Raw genomic sequence first — 18,516 nt, forward strand, 5'->3', positions numbered from 1 at the left:
AGAACTCCAGCAAACTGTCTTTTGGGAGCTCCAACTGTTCAAAAATAACCGCATCACACGTGATAGCTGTGACACCTATGGGCTCTGGTAAAAAACAAGAACACCAGTGGGACAGGAGGAGCAACAGCCTCAACGCTGACCCAGAATGCCCTGTCATACCATCAGACCGTAAAAGAGAAACCCCAATGGACAACAAATGCTAGTTGTAATGTTGGCCTCATTTCAGTAGCTCAGTGACCCAGCGTGTGCTCAGCTCATGCAAGGACCTGGGTTCAATTCTCAGCACCCTCCCCCCAATTAAAAATTAACATTGAAGAAATCTCTTTAAGGACTTGTTTGTATTTTAAGATGATACTCCAGCTCACATTGTTACTGCTTCACTGTCCTTCCAAATGATGATTTGATTATGTTGACCTCTTCCCCAAGGGACCAAAAAGGGATGTTCTCAGCTTTTTATAGTATGGGGCCTCTGGGGATCTTCACTTTGGGGATTTAAAAAAAAGTTTCCTGTCTCTCTATTAAAAAAAAAAAAAAAAGCTAGAAGGGGAACATGGAGAAATTATGATGGTTGAGACATGAGATTTATGTCTAGTTTTTAAAATTTCATTTTAAAAATATTTATGCTTCTATAATTTATAGTTTAAAGTGCTTAGGCAGGGGAAGGAAATGATGCATCAGTCTCTGAGCTGGGAAGAGAGTGGGAGGATGGAAATGGGGGTGGCCAGAGGAGGAAGGCGGAGGAACTGCTGACGACCTTCCTGTTTTGGTTGATGTTGGTGATTTTTGACACACTCTTGCTTCTCTGGGAGTCTTGGCTGCCTTTAAACCAAAAAAGAGAGAAGAAAACTTATTCCAACCTGATGCATCTTCAGATTTTTTTTTCTCCTTTTTATTTTCAATTAAGAATGGAAATGCCCCTGATTTAGAAATTGAAATCCCCAAACGTCCTCATTCAACTATTCAGGAAGAACCCAAGTAGATTCTAACAGCTGCATGCCTTGGGTATGGTATCAAAACATTAGTGCCACGGGGACACATCTATAAACAAATGAAACCCCATTTCCCATAATGTTGGAAGAGTCCAACTTGAAGCCAGATATTTTGTTTGGATCTCAGCTTTCTCTTCTAGAGAAGTACACCAGGAAAGTTCATCCACTCTGGGATGGATCTAGAAAATCCATCTGCAGAGCCCGCCCAAGACAGCGCCTGGTAGACTGGCCACATACTTCCCCATCGATATTGAGGGGAAAAAAATTTATTTTATCTTTGGACTGGAGGTGACCCCAGCCCCACCTGGACTTCTGGGTTGGTTTGTTGATTTAGACGCTCATCCATTCATTCGGCCAACATCAATCAGTCATCTGTTATGCATGTGCCAGGACTACACTAAATTCTGCAAGTGTAAGGAAACAGGATTCCTTGCCTTCAGGAACCCTGTGGCTTCAGGAAGTGTTAGGAAGGGGGTCGCAGAGGTCCTAGAGAGTCCAAAGGGGAGCTTCTGACCCAGGCTGTACAGGTGGGGCTGAGCAGGAGAAGGGTAAGAAAGGTAGCAGACAAGAGAGGAGTTTTACTTGAGCCTTGAGAAGGCCAGTGGAAGTTGGCCACTTGGGGCAGGTGGGCTCAGGACTGTCCGTGCAGAGGGAAGAGCATGTATTGAAGGAGTGGAGACAGCGGGTTGACTCCTTTGGGAGCTACATAGAATGGAGAGTGCTAGAGTCTGGTGTGAGGGTTCCACCTTGGGACAGGCAGGGCAGGAGAGGTCTGCTGAAGGCATGGGCTCTGTCCTGCTGCCCTGGGAGCCATGGCAGGAAAAGAAGTGGAGACTGACCCCGCTTGAGTGCAGTAACCCCCCAGTGACAGAGTTAACCAAACAGGCTTCATTCTGTTTTGTTTTGTTTTGTTTTGTTTTGTTTTGAGTACTGGGGATGGAACCCAGGGGCATCCTACCTCCAAGCTGCACCCCCAGACCTATTTTTTATTCTTTATTTTGAAACAGGGTCTCCCTGAGTTGCAAAGGGAGTAGCTGAGGCTGGCCACAAACCTGTGATCCTCCTGTCTTGGCCTCCCAAATGCTGGGATTACAAGCGTGCACCACCACACCTAGCTGGACTTCTTCTTCTTTTTTTTTTTTTTTTTGTTTGTTTTTGTTTTGTTTTGTTTTGTTTTGTGGTACTGGGGGTGGAACCCAGAAGCTTTCTACCTCCGGGCTATACTACCAGACCTATTTTATATTTTATTTAGAAACAGGGTCTCACTGAGTTGCTGAGAGCCTCACTAAGTAGCTGAGGCTGACTTCGAAACTATGTGATCCTCCTGTCTCAGCCTCCCAAGCACGGGGATTACAAGCATGCGCCACCACGCCCGGCACTGAACTTCATTTTTTAAAATGATGAATGATGAGGGTGTATTCATTTCGAGTCACCCCTCCATGCCAGTCTGGTATGGAGCTGTATTTCTATTTTCTGTATTTCTGTCTTTCTAATAAACTTCTTTAAATCTTCAAAAAAAAATAAAATGATGAATGATGTCATATATAGAAAAATTGGTGTTTTTCAGGATGTTAGAAGCAGTTGGTGGCTTGCATTTGTTTCTGCTATCCCAGGCTTGGAATAGGCGTCTATAAATTTGTTCTGAATGCATAAGCAAAAAGATAAAAGATTAAGCCTTTGTACAGGATGGCTGTTTGCATGATGAACATGTGCCTGCTTCTTTTTAAGTTGACACTGGGATTTACAGACAGGTCTGGTCACCGCTGGCAGCTGCATTGAACGCATCCAGGCTGCAGACACAGGTCACAGAATGAACTGCTGCTTTCAGCCTGGCCTCGTCCTTGTGCTGCAGCCACCATCTGTGCTGCCCAGTCCTTGATTCCTAAGGTCAGGGCGGCCCCATGCCAGGGGTCACCAACTAGCATTCGATTGAAACTATGTCTTCTGTGCATCCTTCTAGGTCCTCTGCTCACCTCGCTTGACACTGGGTTTCACTTATACGTGGTAATTATTTAGGTTCTTTTATTTTCCTTTCTTTCTCTATTCATGCCCAACTTTGCACTTTTAGAATTCAAAGCATGCCGGGCATGGTGGTGCACGCTTGTAATCCCCGTGCTTGGGAGGCAAAGACAGGAGGATCGCGCAGGTTCGAAGCCAGCCACGCACGCTGGCTTAGGAGACCCTGTTTCCAATTAAAATGTAAAAATAGGTCTGGGAGTGTATCCCAGAGGTAGAAGGGCTTCCAGGAACCCCATTACCACAAAAAAAAAAAAATCAAAGCATTATTTCAGTTTTGAAATAATATCTATCTGCCAATAAATTCTAATCGATGGTACAGACAGTATAATAAGCTATAGATGATTACCCAGGAAGCAATTTCTTTTTTTTTTTTTTTTTTGGTGGTACTGGGGGTGGAACCCAGAAGCTTTCTACCTCCGGGCTATACTACCAGACCTATTTTATATTTTATTTGGAAACAGGGTCTCAATATGTTGCTGAGAGCCTCACTAAGTAGCTGAGGCTGGCTTTGAGCTGGCTTTGATCCTCCTGTCTCAGCCTCCAAAGCGCGGGGATTACAAGCGTGCACCACCACGCCCGGCTCCTAGAAGCAATTTCTTTCTTTTATTTTTATTTTTGCATACTGGGGATGGAACCCTGAGGCATTCTACTTCTGAGCTATACCCCTAGTCCTATTTTTTATTCTTTATTTTGAAACAGGGTCTCACTGAGTTGCAAAGGGCCTCACTAAGTATTAGCTGAGGCTGTCCGCAAACCACAATCCTCCTGTCTCGGCCTCCTAAATGCTGGGATTACAAGCATGTGCCACTATGCCTGGCTTGCCAGGAAGCAATTTCAAGAGATAGGCTTTGGCCGGGCTTGGTGACCCACACTTGTAATCCCTGCGCTTGGGAGGCGGAGACAGGAGGATCGCACAGGTTCGAAACCAGCCGTGCTAGCTTAAGAGACCGTGTTTTCAAATAAAAAAGTATAAGAAAAATAGGTCTGGGAGTGTAGCCCAGAGGTAGAAGGGTTTCCAGGAACCCCAGTACCACCACCAAAAGAGAGAGAGAAAGAGAGATGGGGGGGGGCTTTGCTAGAAATGTCTTACTATGGTGTTCCTTTTTAAAACATTATTTGCAATGCTTTGAAATAATATTGGGTTTTTTTTCATTTACTATCAATTAGCAGATACTTAGACATATGGCAACTTTTGGTGATAAAAAAAGCAAAGCTGTATAACATGTTTAGAAGTTGATCATTTGGATTTGGGTAGTTTTAAAACAAAAATCTCTAAACTCCAGGTTACCTCCACAAACTCTTATAATCTAGAAGTTTTTATCTGAAAAGGTACTGGTATCAGCAGTGGGTATAAGGAACATTCAGTGGAGGGAAAGATTTTTGTGTGTGTGTGGTACTGGGGGTTTGGGGGGTGGAACCCAGAGGCTTTCTACCTCCAGGCTATACTCCCAGACCTTTTTTTAAATATTTTATTTGGAAACAGGGTCTCACTAAGTAGCTGAGGCTGGCTTCGAACCTGTGCAATCCTCCTGTCTCAGCCTCCCAAGCATAGGGATTGCAAGCGTGCGCCACCACGCCCGGCTGGAGGGAAAGATTTTACCTTGGGTTCGTTACAGAAAGTATCTTGGATGGGATAGGCTAGATTGTACTACCTAAATAAAACACCCTCTCCAAATTGCAATTGTGACAGCAAAATAAAGGCTGACATCTCACATGTCCATCATTGGTTGGTTGTGATTCTGTTGGCTGTCATCTTCCCAAGGACCCAGGCTGACAGAGTAACTTCTGTCAAAACATTGCCTGCCTGTGTCCAAGAAGCATGAGATGCCAGCCATGTCTTGGTTCCGAGAGCTTCTGCCCAGAAGCAACACACCGTTTTGGACCACATTGCATTGGCCAAAACAAGTCACATGACGTGCCTGTGTTCAAGAGGGCACCAATAATACCATCATGCCACAGAGGTCTTTACTAAGTCCAGGTGTATGGGCATGATACACCTTGGGAGGCTCTTCTGGGGAGCAGAAGAAGATAGGATGGTACAAGCCATGCTGATATCATTAAGAAAGCAAGACTCACCCACAGAGAATCCTGAGGAGGCTGACCAAAGGACATATGCTTTGCAATGACTAGTCTTAGGGCATGCCTTTGATCTCAGGACCTGGGAGGCTGACACAAGAGGATCACAGGTTTGACACCAGTCTCAGCAATTTAGCAAGGCCCTCAGCAGCTTAGTGACGCCCTGTTTCAAAATAAAATAAATAAAATAAAGTAAAATAGGGCTGGGGGTAGAGATCTGAGATAGAATGCCTCTGGGTTCAATCCCCAGTGCCACAAAAAGAAAAAGAAAAGAAAAAAATGTCAAAGAGAGAGAAATCTGGGCAAGTCAAAGTAATCTGGGGAAATTTCTTGGGACTAGTTTTTCTGGGAATTCTTGGTATTAGAATTTCTGGGAATTCATATGATTCAAGAAGTCAGACTATACAGTGGAGGCCATGTTAGGCTGATAACAGCACAAATAAAGATGGGGAAGTCAGATCCCAGAAGTACAGCTACCCCGGATCCCAAAGCTCTGGGACAAAGTCACTAAGGCTAGACTGGAGTCCTTAAATAGAGAGTAATTTGGGAACATTACAGCAAATCAAAACAGAACCAAAAGAACAAATCGTACTTATAACCTCTCTAACTGCCCTCCTTGCCGGGCGTGGTGATGCACACTTGTAATCCCTGTGCTTGGGAGGCTGAGACAGGAGGATCGTGCAGGTTCAAAGCCAGCCTCAGCTGGCTTAAGAGACCCTGTTTCCAAATAAAATATAAAATAGGTCTGTCTGGGAGTGTAGCCTGGAGGTAGAAGGCCCCTGGGTTCCATCCCCAGTACCACAAAAAAAACTGCCCTCCTTGTGCCCCCCGCTTCCCTCCTTCCCTTTCCAGTTCCTCTCAGTGGAGAGAAGGAAAAAACTCTCTGTAACAGAAGCTGGGTACATAGCAACCTTGATTCACAGGTTCATATTCTTTGTGTATATATATTTCCATGTCTTAGGTGACTAGCAGTGTAGTACGGTGGTTAGCAACAGATCAAAGATACTGTGGGCAGGCTACCCAGCTCTTGTTTCAGTGGTTTAAGATCACTTCGTGCACTTTCTATGCATGAAAATCCCTGGAGAGCTTAATAAAATAGATTGCTATTCCTCAACCCCAAGAGTTTCTGGTCTGCACATCTGGTTGGAACCTGGAACTGTGTATTTTCAACAAGTTCCCAGGTGATACTCATCTGCTAGTCCTCGGACCACTCCCTGAGAACCACTGCCTCATGAGGTTAAGGAAGACTGTTTCCTCCTGTGTGCGAGCATACACTAATACTTACCACTCACGGTTACTAGGGTTAGCTGAAGGAATATATGCTAGGTGCTTTCGACTGTGAATGATCCTGGCAAGTGTAGCCAATCTGGAAACTTTGTCCATGTTTTTGGTCTCCTTTTTTTGTTAATCATCTGCTAGTTTTAGTGCTTTGTTTTCATGATGACCTACTTAGCAAGGGACCTCTTTTTCCTTTGCTTCACATTTCAGAGGTGTGTGAACTTTGGAGACTGTGTGGTTAAACTGATCCAAATAATGTGTGATTGTCAGTCCTTCTGTGGATGTATCCATTAGTTCCGTGCCATCTGGGGTAAACTTCTTGTGTGTGGTAAGGAGAATATGCAGAGGGGTCGTTGAAGATTTGGATTCAGATCTATGGGTCTCATTCTTCAGAAAGATAAAAGGAACTCACATAATTATTATTACATCTTTGCCAAGGGGACTGTTATTCTTATTGATCTTTGAGAAAACTGAAGTTCAGTGCTTAGGGCAAGCTTTCTTAAACTTTGACTTAAGTCAAAGGTAAATTCGCACCTGAAAAACCAGCAGCTTGATCCAGAACTCTGGGTATCAGAATTCATGTGTCAGACCCTAGGTACAACAAGCCTCATGACAAGCCATGGAAGCTCTGCTCCACTGACTGGGCCACCGGGGGCGTCTGCTTCTCCCTGGTACCATCCCCTGAAACTCTCAGTGGAGAAGCAGTCTGATAGTGCTGTTACATCAGCACCAGTATGGAATCTCTACCGGTTATCCCTTGATTCAGTCATCTTGTCCTGTATCAGTCAGATATTAGGGACGGCCGGGCGTGGTGGTGCACGCTTGTAATCCCCGCGCTTGGGAGGCGAAGACAGGAGGATCGCGCAGGTTCGAAGCTAGCCGCGCTGGCTTAAGAGACCCTGTTTCCAAATTTAAAAAATATAAAATAGGTCTGGGAGTGTAGCCCAGAGGTAGAAGGGCTTCCAGGAACCCAGTACCACCAAAAAAAAAAAAAAAAGATATTAGGAAGTAGGCATAATCCTGTTACAGGTGCAAACCACAGCAACAAGATGCTGAAGAAACTGTCTGGGAACATCTTCCTCAGACCAGGGCTGGCTCTGGCCCATTTAATGCTTGTAGAAAGACTGAGGCAGCCTGGTATTATGGGTAGGGCAACAGGTTTTAGGATCAGACAGGTTTGGGTTTAAACTCTGGTTCTGCTTCTTAACTCAGTTCCCTTGGCTATAAATTATGGATATTACTCACTACCCAGAGGCATTGTGAAGATCCAGTAGCATAAAGGCCTTGGCATGGTGCCTGACATGATATCTGGACTTAATGAATGGTACGGCTTGGTATTTGTGCTGGCATGCTGGGCACGGTGGCACACGCCTGTAATCACAGTACTTGGGAGGCTGAGACAGGAGGATCATAGGTTTGAGGCCAGCAGCTTGTGTGAACTTAGATCCTGTTGTGAAATAAAAATATAAATAGTGCCAGGGGTGTAGCTAAAGAGGTAGTACATCTCTGGGTTCAGTCCCCAGTACCACACCTTCCCATGTATACACACACACACACACACACACACACACACACACACACACGATAGAAAGTGGGGGGAAAAACACTTGACTTTATCACCCTATCCCTTAGCCTCTTTCACAGTGTACTGCTTTCAACTCTTGTAGGAACACATCCATATTTAATTAAAGGCTTTATATGCTATGTTGCTCTACATTTTTAATGAATGTCTATTTTACATAGTTTGTTGTTATATAATTTTGCATTCCAATCTTTACATTATACATACTTTGATTTCATAAATTTTGCACATAATTTTAGTGGCTATGCCACAATTTGCATAAAATTACTTATTGTTGGCTACCTCACAATAAAGAACTAGTAGGTTAAGTGATAGTGCTGTTATATCATAAACTATTCAGCCATCTTAACAGGTGCAATAGAAGTGTATCTCCTAATAGAAACAGGTTCATAATCATAAGTAATATGAGATGTGATGGGTGTGGTGGCACATGCTTATAACCCCTGTACTTAAGTGGAGGGCTTATTCTGGAGGATCACAGGATCATGGCCAGTCTCAGCAATGTAGCAAGACCCTCTGCAGCTTAGTGAGACTCTGTTTCAAAATAAAAAAAATAGGACTCGGGCTGTAGTTCAGAGGTAGAACACTTGAGTTCAGTCCCCAGTACCACACACTGACAAAAAAAAAAAGTAAAATTATCTGCCTCCCAAATCTGAAATGTCCACTGAGTCATTCTTAGTGGCTTCTAAACTGAAATGGGCCTCAGAATCACCAAAAGGACCTGTTACGTTCCCTGTGGAGTGGGAGGTAGCAGGTAGAGGCTGGAGCTCAGGAAGTCGCATGTTTTACCGGGACCCCGGTGGTTCCACTGTGAGAATGGCACCCTCCCGTTTCTACCTGTTGAAGCTGTGGTTTCCCAAACTTCTCCCTTTTTCCTGAACTCCCTACAATGCTGTGTCTCACTTGTCTACTTTCTTGTCTTGCATATCTTAGTGATTCCTAAACTATAAAACTGTTCCTGATTCTCCAAGCCAATCCAGTTGAGCACCCATGAACACAGCCCCAGAATCCATAGCCAACCCCGAGTGAGCGACTAAACACAGACACTGAAGTATCTGAAATTCAAATTTTACTTACTATTTAATGAAGAGAAAAGAGGCAGAATGTTTTGGAACTCTTTAGCACAGCTGCTATTAGCTAGAACTTTGGGCAATAACGGTAGAACCTTTCAAACCTCGATAGAACAAGAAAAATCTTGTTTATATTACCTATATTTTGGCAATCAGTTTGTTAATACACTAACTCTGGTTCTTGGCCAGAGATGTCCAGTGAGAGTTTGAAGAGGGAGAATCAGGCCCTTCCAGGGGCCTGGTCATTCCAAAGGGATTGTGTATCTTCAGGCTGTTGGTTGGTTTTCATTCTCAGGCTCAGTGCCATTGAAGTCATTTAAGGTAAGTCTTTCATCTTGCAGTTCACTTGGAGGTCATTTGTGCTAAAATTGGGATTGAGTTACCCACCAAAGTTCTTCTCTTGGGTTTGATTTGATTTCCTTCCTCCCTTAGAGGAGATGACATTGGATACCCATATCTAGTGAGGTTCTGCTGTCTTCCCTTATGGAACAGGCCAGCTGTTACAAATAACAATTAATAAATAAAATGTTGATGTAATTTTTAATTTTCCCCTTGTCTGGAGGGGGCAAGACTATACTCTGTACAATTATACTCTGTGATTTTTCTAGCCTTTAAAAAGCATTAATAGTTACAAAAAAAAAAAAACACAACTATCCAGTAGGAAACTGAAAGCCCAGTTCTATAGCTCACTCGTAAGAAGTTCTTCCTTGTTTCACATGAAAATATTAACTTTGTAGTATTGAGTTTGCAGATAACCACTGGGGGGGGGGGTTCCTGGTTAATCAGATGTTTCTGATGAGGGGTGACCAGATGATTTGTACACTTGTCCACACGGCAGACTCTAAATCAGTCTTCAGAACCCTGTTAGAAGCATCATCTACAAAACCCTGCACGTGTAAAGCCTTTCATAATCTCCATCTTTGGTGGGAAAAATTCACCATTTCTTCTATTATTCTATACTTCTCACAGTACCTTACACGTATGTCTGTGGTTAGATACGCCACACTGCAGTGTGATCATACGCCTTTTTTTTATTGGCAGTATGGGGAATGGAATCCAGGGGCATTCTACCACCAAGCTGCACCCCCAGCCCTATTTTATATTTTTTATATTGATACAGGGTCTCACTGAGTTGCAGAGGGCATCACTAAGTAGCTGAGACTGTCCTCGAACTGAGATCCTCCCTCCTGTCTCAGTCTCCCAAATGCTGATTTACAAGTGTGCGCCACCGCGCCCGGCTTAATGAGTCATCTTGTCATGACAGACTTTCAAAAAATATTAAAAATATTATTCTAGGTAATTATGAGTAAATGGTAAAAAAAAAGACATCTGATATCCTCTTCTGCCTCGCTTCATTGTGGCAACTGAATGCCCAGCCTGTGGGATCCCTGACTTAATGAACTGGAGCTGAAATTCTGCAGAAACCTGCTTAATGTTAGCCCATTCGTTGCTGTTAAATTCCTGTCCTGGGCTCTTGTTGTTCTTCTTGCCCTTGAACCCAAGGGCACTCAGCTACATTTCCTACATCTTTTTATTTATTTTATTTTGAAACAGGGTTGTGTTAAATTTCTGCATGCTGGCCTCAAACTTGCAGTCCTCCTGTCTCAGTCCCTCAAGTACTAGGCTTATAGGCATGTACCACCGCACCCCTTCCTTAACTTTTAAATTTTGCATAAGGTTTAGTTATCAGAGATATTTCAACTTTGTATATACATGATAGATATCAGACTTTTCCTAGTCTCTACTTTTAAACTATTAAAAGTATCGGATGATTTTAGAATTGAAAGAGACTTCTTAATTTTTAGGAAATCAAGCCCCTTGAGAGATGAGTAGTTTGTGTTAGTTGGAAGAGTACTAAAATTGAAATCAATTGAAGTTAAGGTTCAATTCTTGGCCCTGGGGCTCGAAATTGAGCCTCTTTTTGCCTGTGATTATAAGAATTTTACTCAATGTTTTGTTTGTTTTAGTATCAGAAATTGAACCCAGGAGCATCTTACCTCCAAGCTACATCCCCAGCCCTTTTTAATTTTTGTTTTGAAGCAGGGTCTGCTACACAGCCTTATTACTTGCTGAAACTGTCATTGAACCTGGATCCTCCTGCCTCAGCCTCCCAAGTATTGAGATTACAGGCACGCTCCATCACACCCTGTTTACTTAATGTTTTTGAAGATCAGTTATTTCATTTGTAAAGTTTGATAAGTCATCCATCTCAGTGGGCCATGTCAAAGGATTACTTGAGCCACAGAACCAACTGCAATATCTGCCTGCTCAGAGCAAATCCTCAGGGACCTTGCTTCTGTCCTTCCTGGGCATTACCAAGGTAGATTTGGTTTCTAGTTAACTTGACAGAATTCAGTCAGGTAAAAGACACAGCCTGGAGGCCTTGTCACATCATCATTTGAATACAAAATTCAGAATGTCGTACCTTAATCTCCCAGCCAGGTATGGTGGTGCACACCTGTAATTCCAATATTTGGGAGGCTGAAATTGGAGGATCTCAGGCTTAAAGCCAGCCTCAGCAAATTGGCAAGGCCCTCAGCAACTTGGCAAGATCCTGTTTCAAAATAAAAGGTAAAAAAAGGCTGAGGATTTGAACCTCTAGCACCAAAATAAGCAATCAAAAAAACCAGTCTCAGCTGGGCATGGTGGCACACAGGCTTGTATTCCAGCATTTGGGAGGCTGACACAGGAGGATCATGGCTCATGGACAGCCTCAGCTATTTAGCGAGGCCCTTTGCAACTCAGTGAGACCCTGTTTGAAAATAAAGAATAAAAACTAGAGCTGGGGGTGTAGCTTGGAAGTAGAATGCCCCTGGGTTCCATCCCCAGTACCGCCAAAAAAAAACCCTCCCTCCATAGTTCCACATCTTATTGCTATTGCTTTTTTTCACTCTCTTTACATCACAAGGCATGGCAGCCTTCCAGTCAACCATCAACTATAATTTAACTCTGTAATCAAGTGCCTTAGCAAGACTGTTTCTGTGGAGCACTAAGATCTCAGAGCGTAGTATATAAACATTTTGGAAAAGTGAGATCTGTGTAACCTAATAAGTGTTCAATACTGAAAAATCACCTTCGAGACTAATAAATATTTGTGTTAAATGGAAAAGGCTTCCCTAAATTCTGGCAGTAAACAAAGAGCATTTTAAGCACAGAAGTGTTAGTCATCTGAACTGAAGTCACCATGCAATGTGAAAGTAATCAAATGGGAGACCGCCGGTCTCCTGTTCTCATTCTCCCAGGGTTCATTTGTCATTTTTAAGCGACAACTTTTTTTTCTCTTTCTCTTCCCCTTAAAGGTAGAAACCTGTGGGTTCTTGTTGTGGGGCGGTTTCCAAAGGAGCACCGAGTCGGGATTCCAGAATTCAAATACGTGGCAAACATGCATGGTGATGAGGTATGTGCATGGCGTGAACTTCTGAAATGTCACCAAACTTCCCCAGAGCTCTGTGTAAACACTACAGAGGAAACATGGAGACACAGCTAAGAGGCAAGAGCCCGGAAGGTCTCCTGTGTGGGCCTCTGCGAGCTGGAGGACCTGGGGCCCACAGTAGCCCTGTGAGAGCAGCTGAGCCAGCGGGATTGGAGCTGGGGCTGGAGAACGACAGTGCCGGCTCTGGTCAGCAAGCCCCTCGACCCCCTCCTGTTGACTCTCCCCTCCTCATCAGCATTAAGACACTGCACAGGAGTGCTGTTGGATTTGAATTGGGAACAATCAGAAGACCAGACCCCTCACAACTAGCTTTGGGATACCTTTAGCAGCCTCTCTTTCTTTCCCCTCCCTCCCTTCCTTCCTTCCTTCCTTCCTTCCTTCCTTCCTTCCTTCCTTCCTTCCTGTGGTACTAGAGATTAAGCCAGGGGCATTTCTACCTCTGAGCTACACCACCAGCCTTGGCCGGGCGTGGTAGCGCACGCTTGTAATCCCCGCGCTTGGGAGGTGAAGATAGGAGGATCGCGCAGGTTCGAAGCTGGCTTAAGAGACCCTGTTTCCAAATTTAAAAAATATAAAATAGGTCTGGGAGTGTAGGCCAAAAGGGTTCTATCCCCAGTACCACCACCAAAAAAAAAAAAAAAAAAAAAAGGTCTCAAGCCAGGCATGGTGGCACACACTTGTAATCCCAGCATTAAGAAGGTTGAGACCAGAGGAGGATCGCGGTTTGCTGACACCATCAGCTACTTAGTGAGGCCCTCTGCAACTTAGTGAGACCCTGTTTCAAAATAAAGAATAGCCGGGCGTGGTGGCGCACGCTTGTAATCCCCGCGCTTGGGAGGCGGAGACAGGAGGATCGCGCAGGTTCGAAGCCAGCCGTGCTGGCGTAAGAGACCCTGTTTCAAAAATATAAAAAATAGGTCTGGGAGTGTAGCCCGGAGGAAGGAGGGCTTCCAGGAACCCCAGTACCACCAAAAAATAAAAATAAAAAATAAAGAAAGAAAGAATAAAAAAATAGGGCAGGGGATGTAGCTCGGAGATCGAATGCCCCTGGGTTCCATCCCCACACCCGCAAAAAACAAAGAAAACAAAACAAAACAAAAAACCAGGGTCTCTCCAAATTACTGCACCATTCTGGCTTCCCTAACCTGTGATCCTTCTCTCTCGTGGTCACTTTTCCTTACAAGAATAGGTATCCTCAGCCCTTTTTATTTTTATTTTGAAACTGTGTCATTTAATTGCTGAGGCTGGTCTCCAACCTGTGATCCTCCTATCTCAGTCTCCCTTGTACCGGGATCTCAGGCATGCGCCACCACACCCAGCTCAACGTTTGCAATGTTCAAGTTTAGGCAGCCACACTTAGGGTCCTTTCATACCCACTATCCCACAAACACTAAAAGGCTTTGCTAGTGTCTCTTCTTTTTCCCAAGTAAGAAGAGATGGATCATATTTTTACTCTATTTTGCAAAATGCCCTTTTACCACTCTTACCTGCCTGGCCATTCTAGCCCCACCTGGAGATAACCATCTCTCTTTCTCACCTTGCTTCCTTAAACTATCTAAAAAGCATGTCAACTGCAGAATTGTCTGTTCACCAGGACTCCAGACAACCGGGCAGTCAGGTGCAGAAAGGTAGCCCCTAGTCATCACAAGAAGGAAAACGGACGTGGAATGAGCAGAATCCCCTATAAAACACGTTCAACATTAAGGACCTTAGAGTAAGAACACATTCTAGTAAGGACAAGCTGCTGCCTTGTGGAAACGCCAGGATTGGCAGGAGCGCAGGTGGCTGGCGCTGACCCTCTCTCAGCTCCCTGTCCAGCGTGGACTCCCGAAGCCAGGCTCTGGAGGAAGTGGCTCCACCCTTCATGACACACGTGCTCGCCCTGGTCAGGCATGCTGCCCAGCCTGTCCTGCTGAGCCAGACGACAATGCGTACAGCCAGAGCCAATAGGCAAACGCCTGCCACAGAAGGGCACCCCTTGAGCCAGGCCTGATAGCACACGCTTGTAATCCCCACGCTTGGGAGGCTGAGACAGGAGGGTCGCACAGGTTCGAAGCCAGCCTCAGCTACTTACCGAGGCTCTCAGCAACTTAGTGAGACCCTGTTTCCAAATAAATATAAAATAGGTCTGGGAGTATAGCCCAGAGGTAGAAAAGTCCCTGGGTTCTACCCCCAGTACCACAAAAAAAAAAAAGAAGAAGAAGAAGGAGAAGGAGGAGAAGGAGAAGAAGGAGAAGGAGAAGGAGGAGAAGGAGAAGGAGAAGGAGAAGGAGAAGGAGAAGGAGAAGGAGAAGGAGAAGGAGAAGGAGAAGGAGAAGGAGAAGGAGAAGGAGAAGAAGAAGAGGAGCACCCCTTGAGCCTGAGTCAGGGACAAGTGAAGTCCTGTCTATCTGTGGCCTTCTGAGCATAATGGCTGTTTCCTGTGGTTCTGGGGATTGAACCCAGCTGCCTTCTACCTCTGAGCTACACTCCCAGCCTGTTTTATTTTTTATTTTGAAACAGGATCTTGCTCAGTTGCAGTTGGCCTACAACTTGCAATCCTCCTGTCCCAGCCTCCCAAGTGCTGGGGTTACAAGTGTGCACCACCATACCTGGCTTAAAGGCTGTTTCTTTAAAAGCCTTTATATTGCTGGGAGTGTGACCAAAGTTGCTTTTCATAAAACAACTGTCTGCTATACAAAGCAGCCAGAGTCCCTTTCCCTTTTGCTATCTAGCTATTGATCAAGGTCACTTGGAATCCACTTTTAATAAGAGACAGATGGCACTCCTGTCTTCTGCAGCCGATTTATTGAATTCCTTTTTTATGCTTTTATTGGTACATTTAATTATACATCATGATGTGACTCAAGTGATAGCCATGTGCGTGCATATATCACTTGATATATTGCCCTCTGCATCCCCCCACTCGCCCGGACACTTACTGCGATGGTAGTGGTGTTTTCATATAACAGTATTTGAACTGATTCCTTCCTCAGTCCTCCTTCTTCCCTTACCCACTCCCCTCCACCAATTCCTTTCCACTCCTCTACTGGTCTCCTCATTTCTCCCAAGTCCCTTTTGTATCCTTTTCTCTCTCTAGTTGCTGCATATGCAAGAAAACGCGACCCTTAACTTTCTGAAATCGGCTGACCCCACTCAGCATAATATTCTGGCATTTCTGAATGCCAGTGTGATACCCAGAAATTAATCCTCAGAGCCAGATGTGGTGGAACCTGCTATAATCCTGGTACTTGGAAGGCTGAGACAGGAGAATCACAGGGTCAAGGACAGCCTCAGCAACTTAGTGAGATTCTCGTCTTAGAAGTTCTAAATGGGCTAATGTGATGAGTGTTGGGGATCCGAGCTCATCCTGGGTACACTAGAAATTGTAAAAGCAAGCATGGGTGGCAAAACCAAATTAAATGGCCACTTGCAGGCAGGTGTTGTTAGAAAAGAAGCAGCACCTTTTGTGAACCCACACCTTGCTTTGTACGTATTTCGCTTATCCTTTTATTCTTACAGACGTTCAGCTCTTTCTACGGGTGAGGCCTGATTGTAGCAAGGCGACCTGTCCTCAGTGGTCCCGCTATTGATTCAAATCCTTTTTTTTGGGGGGGTGGTACTGGGGTTCCTGGAAGCCCTTCTATGTCTGGCTACACTCCCAGACCTATTTTTATATTTTTATTTGGAAACAGGGTCTCTTAAGCCAGCGAGGCTGGCTCCGAACCAGCGCAATCCTCCTGTCTCCGCCTCCCAAGCGCGGGGATTACAAGCGTGCGCCACCACGCCTGGCTTCAAATCCTTTCTTTAACATTGGCTCAAAGTGTCCCATTGATCAGACTGACAAGTTACCTTTTATACAATGATGACAGTGGTTGCCATTACAAACATGTAGCACAGAGGTGTGGTCTGCACCTGGACCACCTCTGCAGAAGGCTTATAGTTCCATGCGCCAACAAGTGAGTCCAGGTTTGGGTTTCTTCATAAGCTGTCTGATTCAGAACCTGGGCACTGTGCCTTTTTATCCCTTTAGAATGTTCTGTTTTTATTGTTTTGGTTGTTTTTATAGAGACCCACAGTCTGTTTCAATTTTGTTTGGATGTTCCAAACAACATTTGTTCCAGAACCACTTAATGACAGCCTTTGGGCTCTGCATTAGTCAGTTTCTCCTTGCTTGTCAAAATACCTGACAAACAGAACTTAGTAGGGGAAAGGTCTATTTGAGTTCACAGTTTCTGAAATATTGTCCATAGTCGACTGACTCCACGGCAGACATCATAGTGGCTGCATAGTGTGGTGGAGAAAAACTGAGCTCAACATAGAAGTGGCTGGAAGGAGAAAGAGAAGAGAGAGGAAGGGAAGGAAAGAATGAGAGAGAGGAAATATGAGAGACTGACAGACAGACCAGGGACAGATATAGTCCACCAGGCCACATGTCCAGTAACATACCTTTCAGCCACACCTCTCCTGCCTAAGTTACCACCCAGTAAATCCATTTATATTACTAACCATTTAGTGGATTTATCCAGTAATGAGATTAGAGCCTGTTTCAATTTGTTTCAATTATTTTACCTCTGAACTTTTTTTTTTTTTTTTTTTTGTGGTACCGGGTTTCCTGGAAGCCCTTCTACCACCAGGCTACACTCCCAGACCTATTTTATATCATTTATTTGGAAACAGGGTCTCTTAAGCCAGCAAGGCTGGCTTCGAGCCTGCGCGATCCTCCTGTCTCTGCCTCCCAAGCACTGGGATTATAGGCGTGCGCCACCATGCCCGGCACTTAATCATTTTTTTTTTAATTGGAAGATTTCATGCCAGTGCACACAGAATGGAGTCCCACCTTTTCCTTTACTTCATAAATACTCAGATTGCTTGGGGGGAGAATCTTTGCCCCTCACCTTCCCCTACCACCTCATTCTGCCACCGGCTTGCTTCGTAGAACTGTAACCAGCCGTCTAAAGTTGAGCTTTACACTGGGCATGGTGGGGCATGTCTTTAATCCCAGTACCTGGAAGACTGAGACAGGAGGCCAGCAATTGATAACTCAGTACAAGACCATCTTTCAAAATAAATAAAAAGGGCTGTATAGCTCAGTTGTAGAATGGCCCTGACTTTAGTCCTAAGTTCCCCCAAACTGACTAAAAATAAAATCAAACCCAGGTGTGGTGGCATACACTTGTCATCCCAGTACTTAGGAGGTTGAGGCAGGAGGATCGCAGGTTCACAGCCAGCTTCAGCAACTTAATGAGGCCCTCCGCAACTTAATGAGACCCTGCTTCAAAATAAAGAATAAAAATAGGGCTGGGGGTGTAAATCGGAGGTAGAATGTCCCTGGGTTCAATCCCTAGTACTGCTAAAAACTAAAACTAAAATAAAATAGAATCCTACAAATAAAGTAACTCTGTGTGTGTGTGTGTGTGTGTGTGTGTGAGAGAGAGAGAGAGAGAGAGAGAGAGAGAGAGAGAGAGAGAGAGAGAGAGAAAGAGAGAGAAAGAGAGAGGGAGGGAGAGAGGAAGGGAGAGGGAGAGGGAGAGAGAGAGAGAGAGGGAGAGAGGGAGGAGGGAGAGAGAGAAAGTTACTGGAGCCTGTGTGCTTTAATACTGAACCCTAATGTAGTAGTAGGCCAGGGAAAATGTGTACCTAATGTAATATTTAGCCAATATTTAAACAAGAAGGTTTAGCCAGGCAGTTGTAGCACACCACTGTGGAACCCTAGAACTCAAAGACTGATCCCCCCAACTGTAATGCAGTGTAATTACAGTGTAGCATTTTAAAAACAGATTTCATCATGAGGATAGCTGAAGAGTGTGTGTGTGTGTGTGTGTGTGTGTGTGTGTGTGTGTGTGTGTGTAAGAGGGAGAGAGGGAGTGAAAGCCCACTACCTGTGTATGAATTGTTCCTTCAGAACGTTCCCACTGTTTATAAACATTCTTTGAAGAGTTGGTTGTGTCTTGTTTTTATCTATCTGGTGAATACCCGCATGGCTGAATTGAACGACTCCTGTGTTTCCGCCTTCTGGATTGTTGCCATCTTAACTCCAGCTTGAATGACCGTGAGGGCCCGGGCGGCCGGTGTGCGAGGAGCTTCCAG

At 44.6% G+C, this 18,516-nt stretch overlaps 1 protein-coding gene across 1 annotated transcript in view; it reads left to right on the forward strand.

The window, feature by feature from the left end:
• Window positions 1-18,516, forward strand: part of CPM (carboxypeptidase M) — a gene marked incomplete at both ends in the record, with an annotated part of 85,916 nt that overhangs the window by 41,158 nt on the left and 26,242 nt on the right. The window contains one exon of the mRNA XM_080706364.1: window positions 12,314-12,411. Within this exon, the coding sequence (XP_080562490.1) occupies window positions 12,314-12,411 (98 nt within the window). The remainder of the gene's footprint in view (window positions 1-12,313; window positions 12,412-18,516) is intronic.

This window comes from Muscardinus avellanarius (assembly GCF_963383645.1).
Source record: "Muscardinus avellanarius genome assembly, chromosome: 11".
Taxonomy (NCBI): Eukaryota; Metazoa; Chordata; class Mammalia; order Rodentia; family Gliridae; genus Muscardinus; species Muscardinus avellanarius.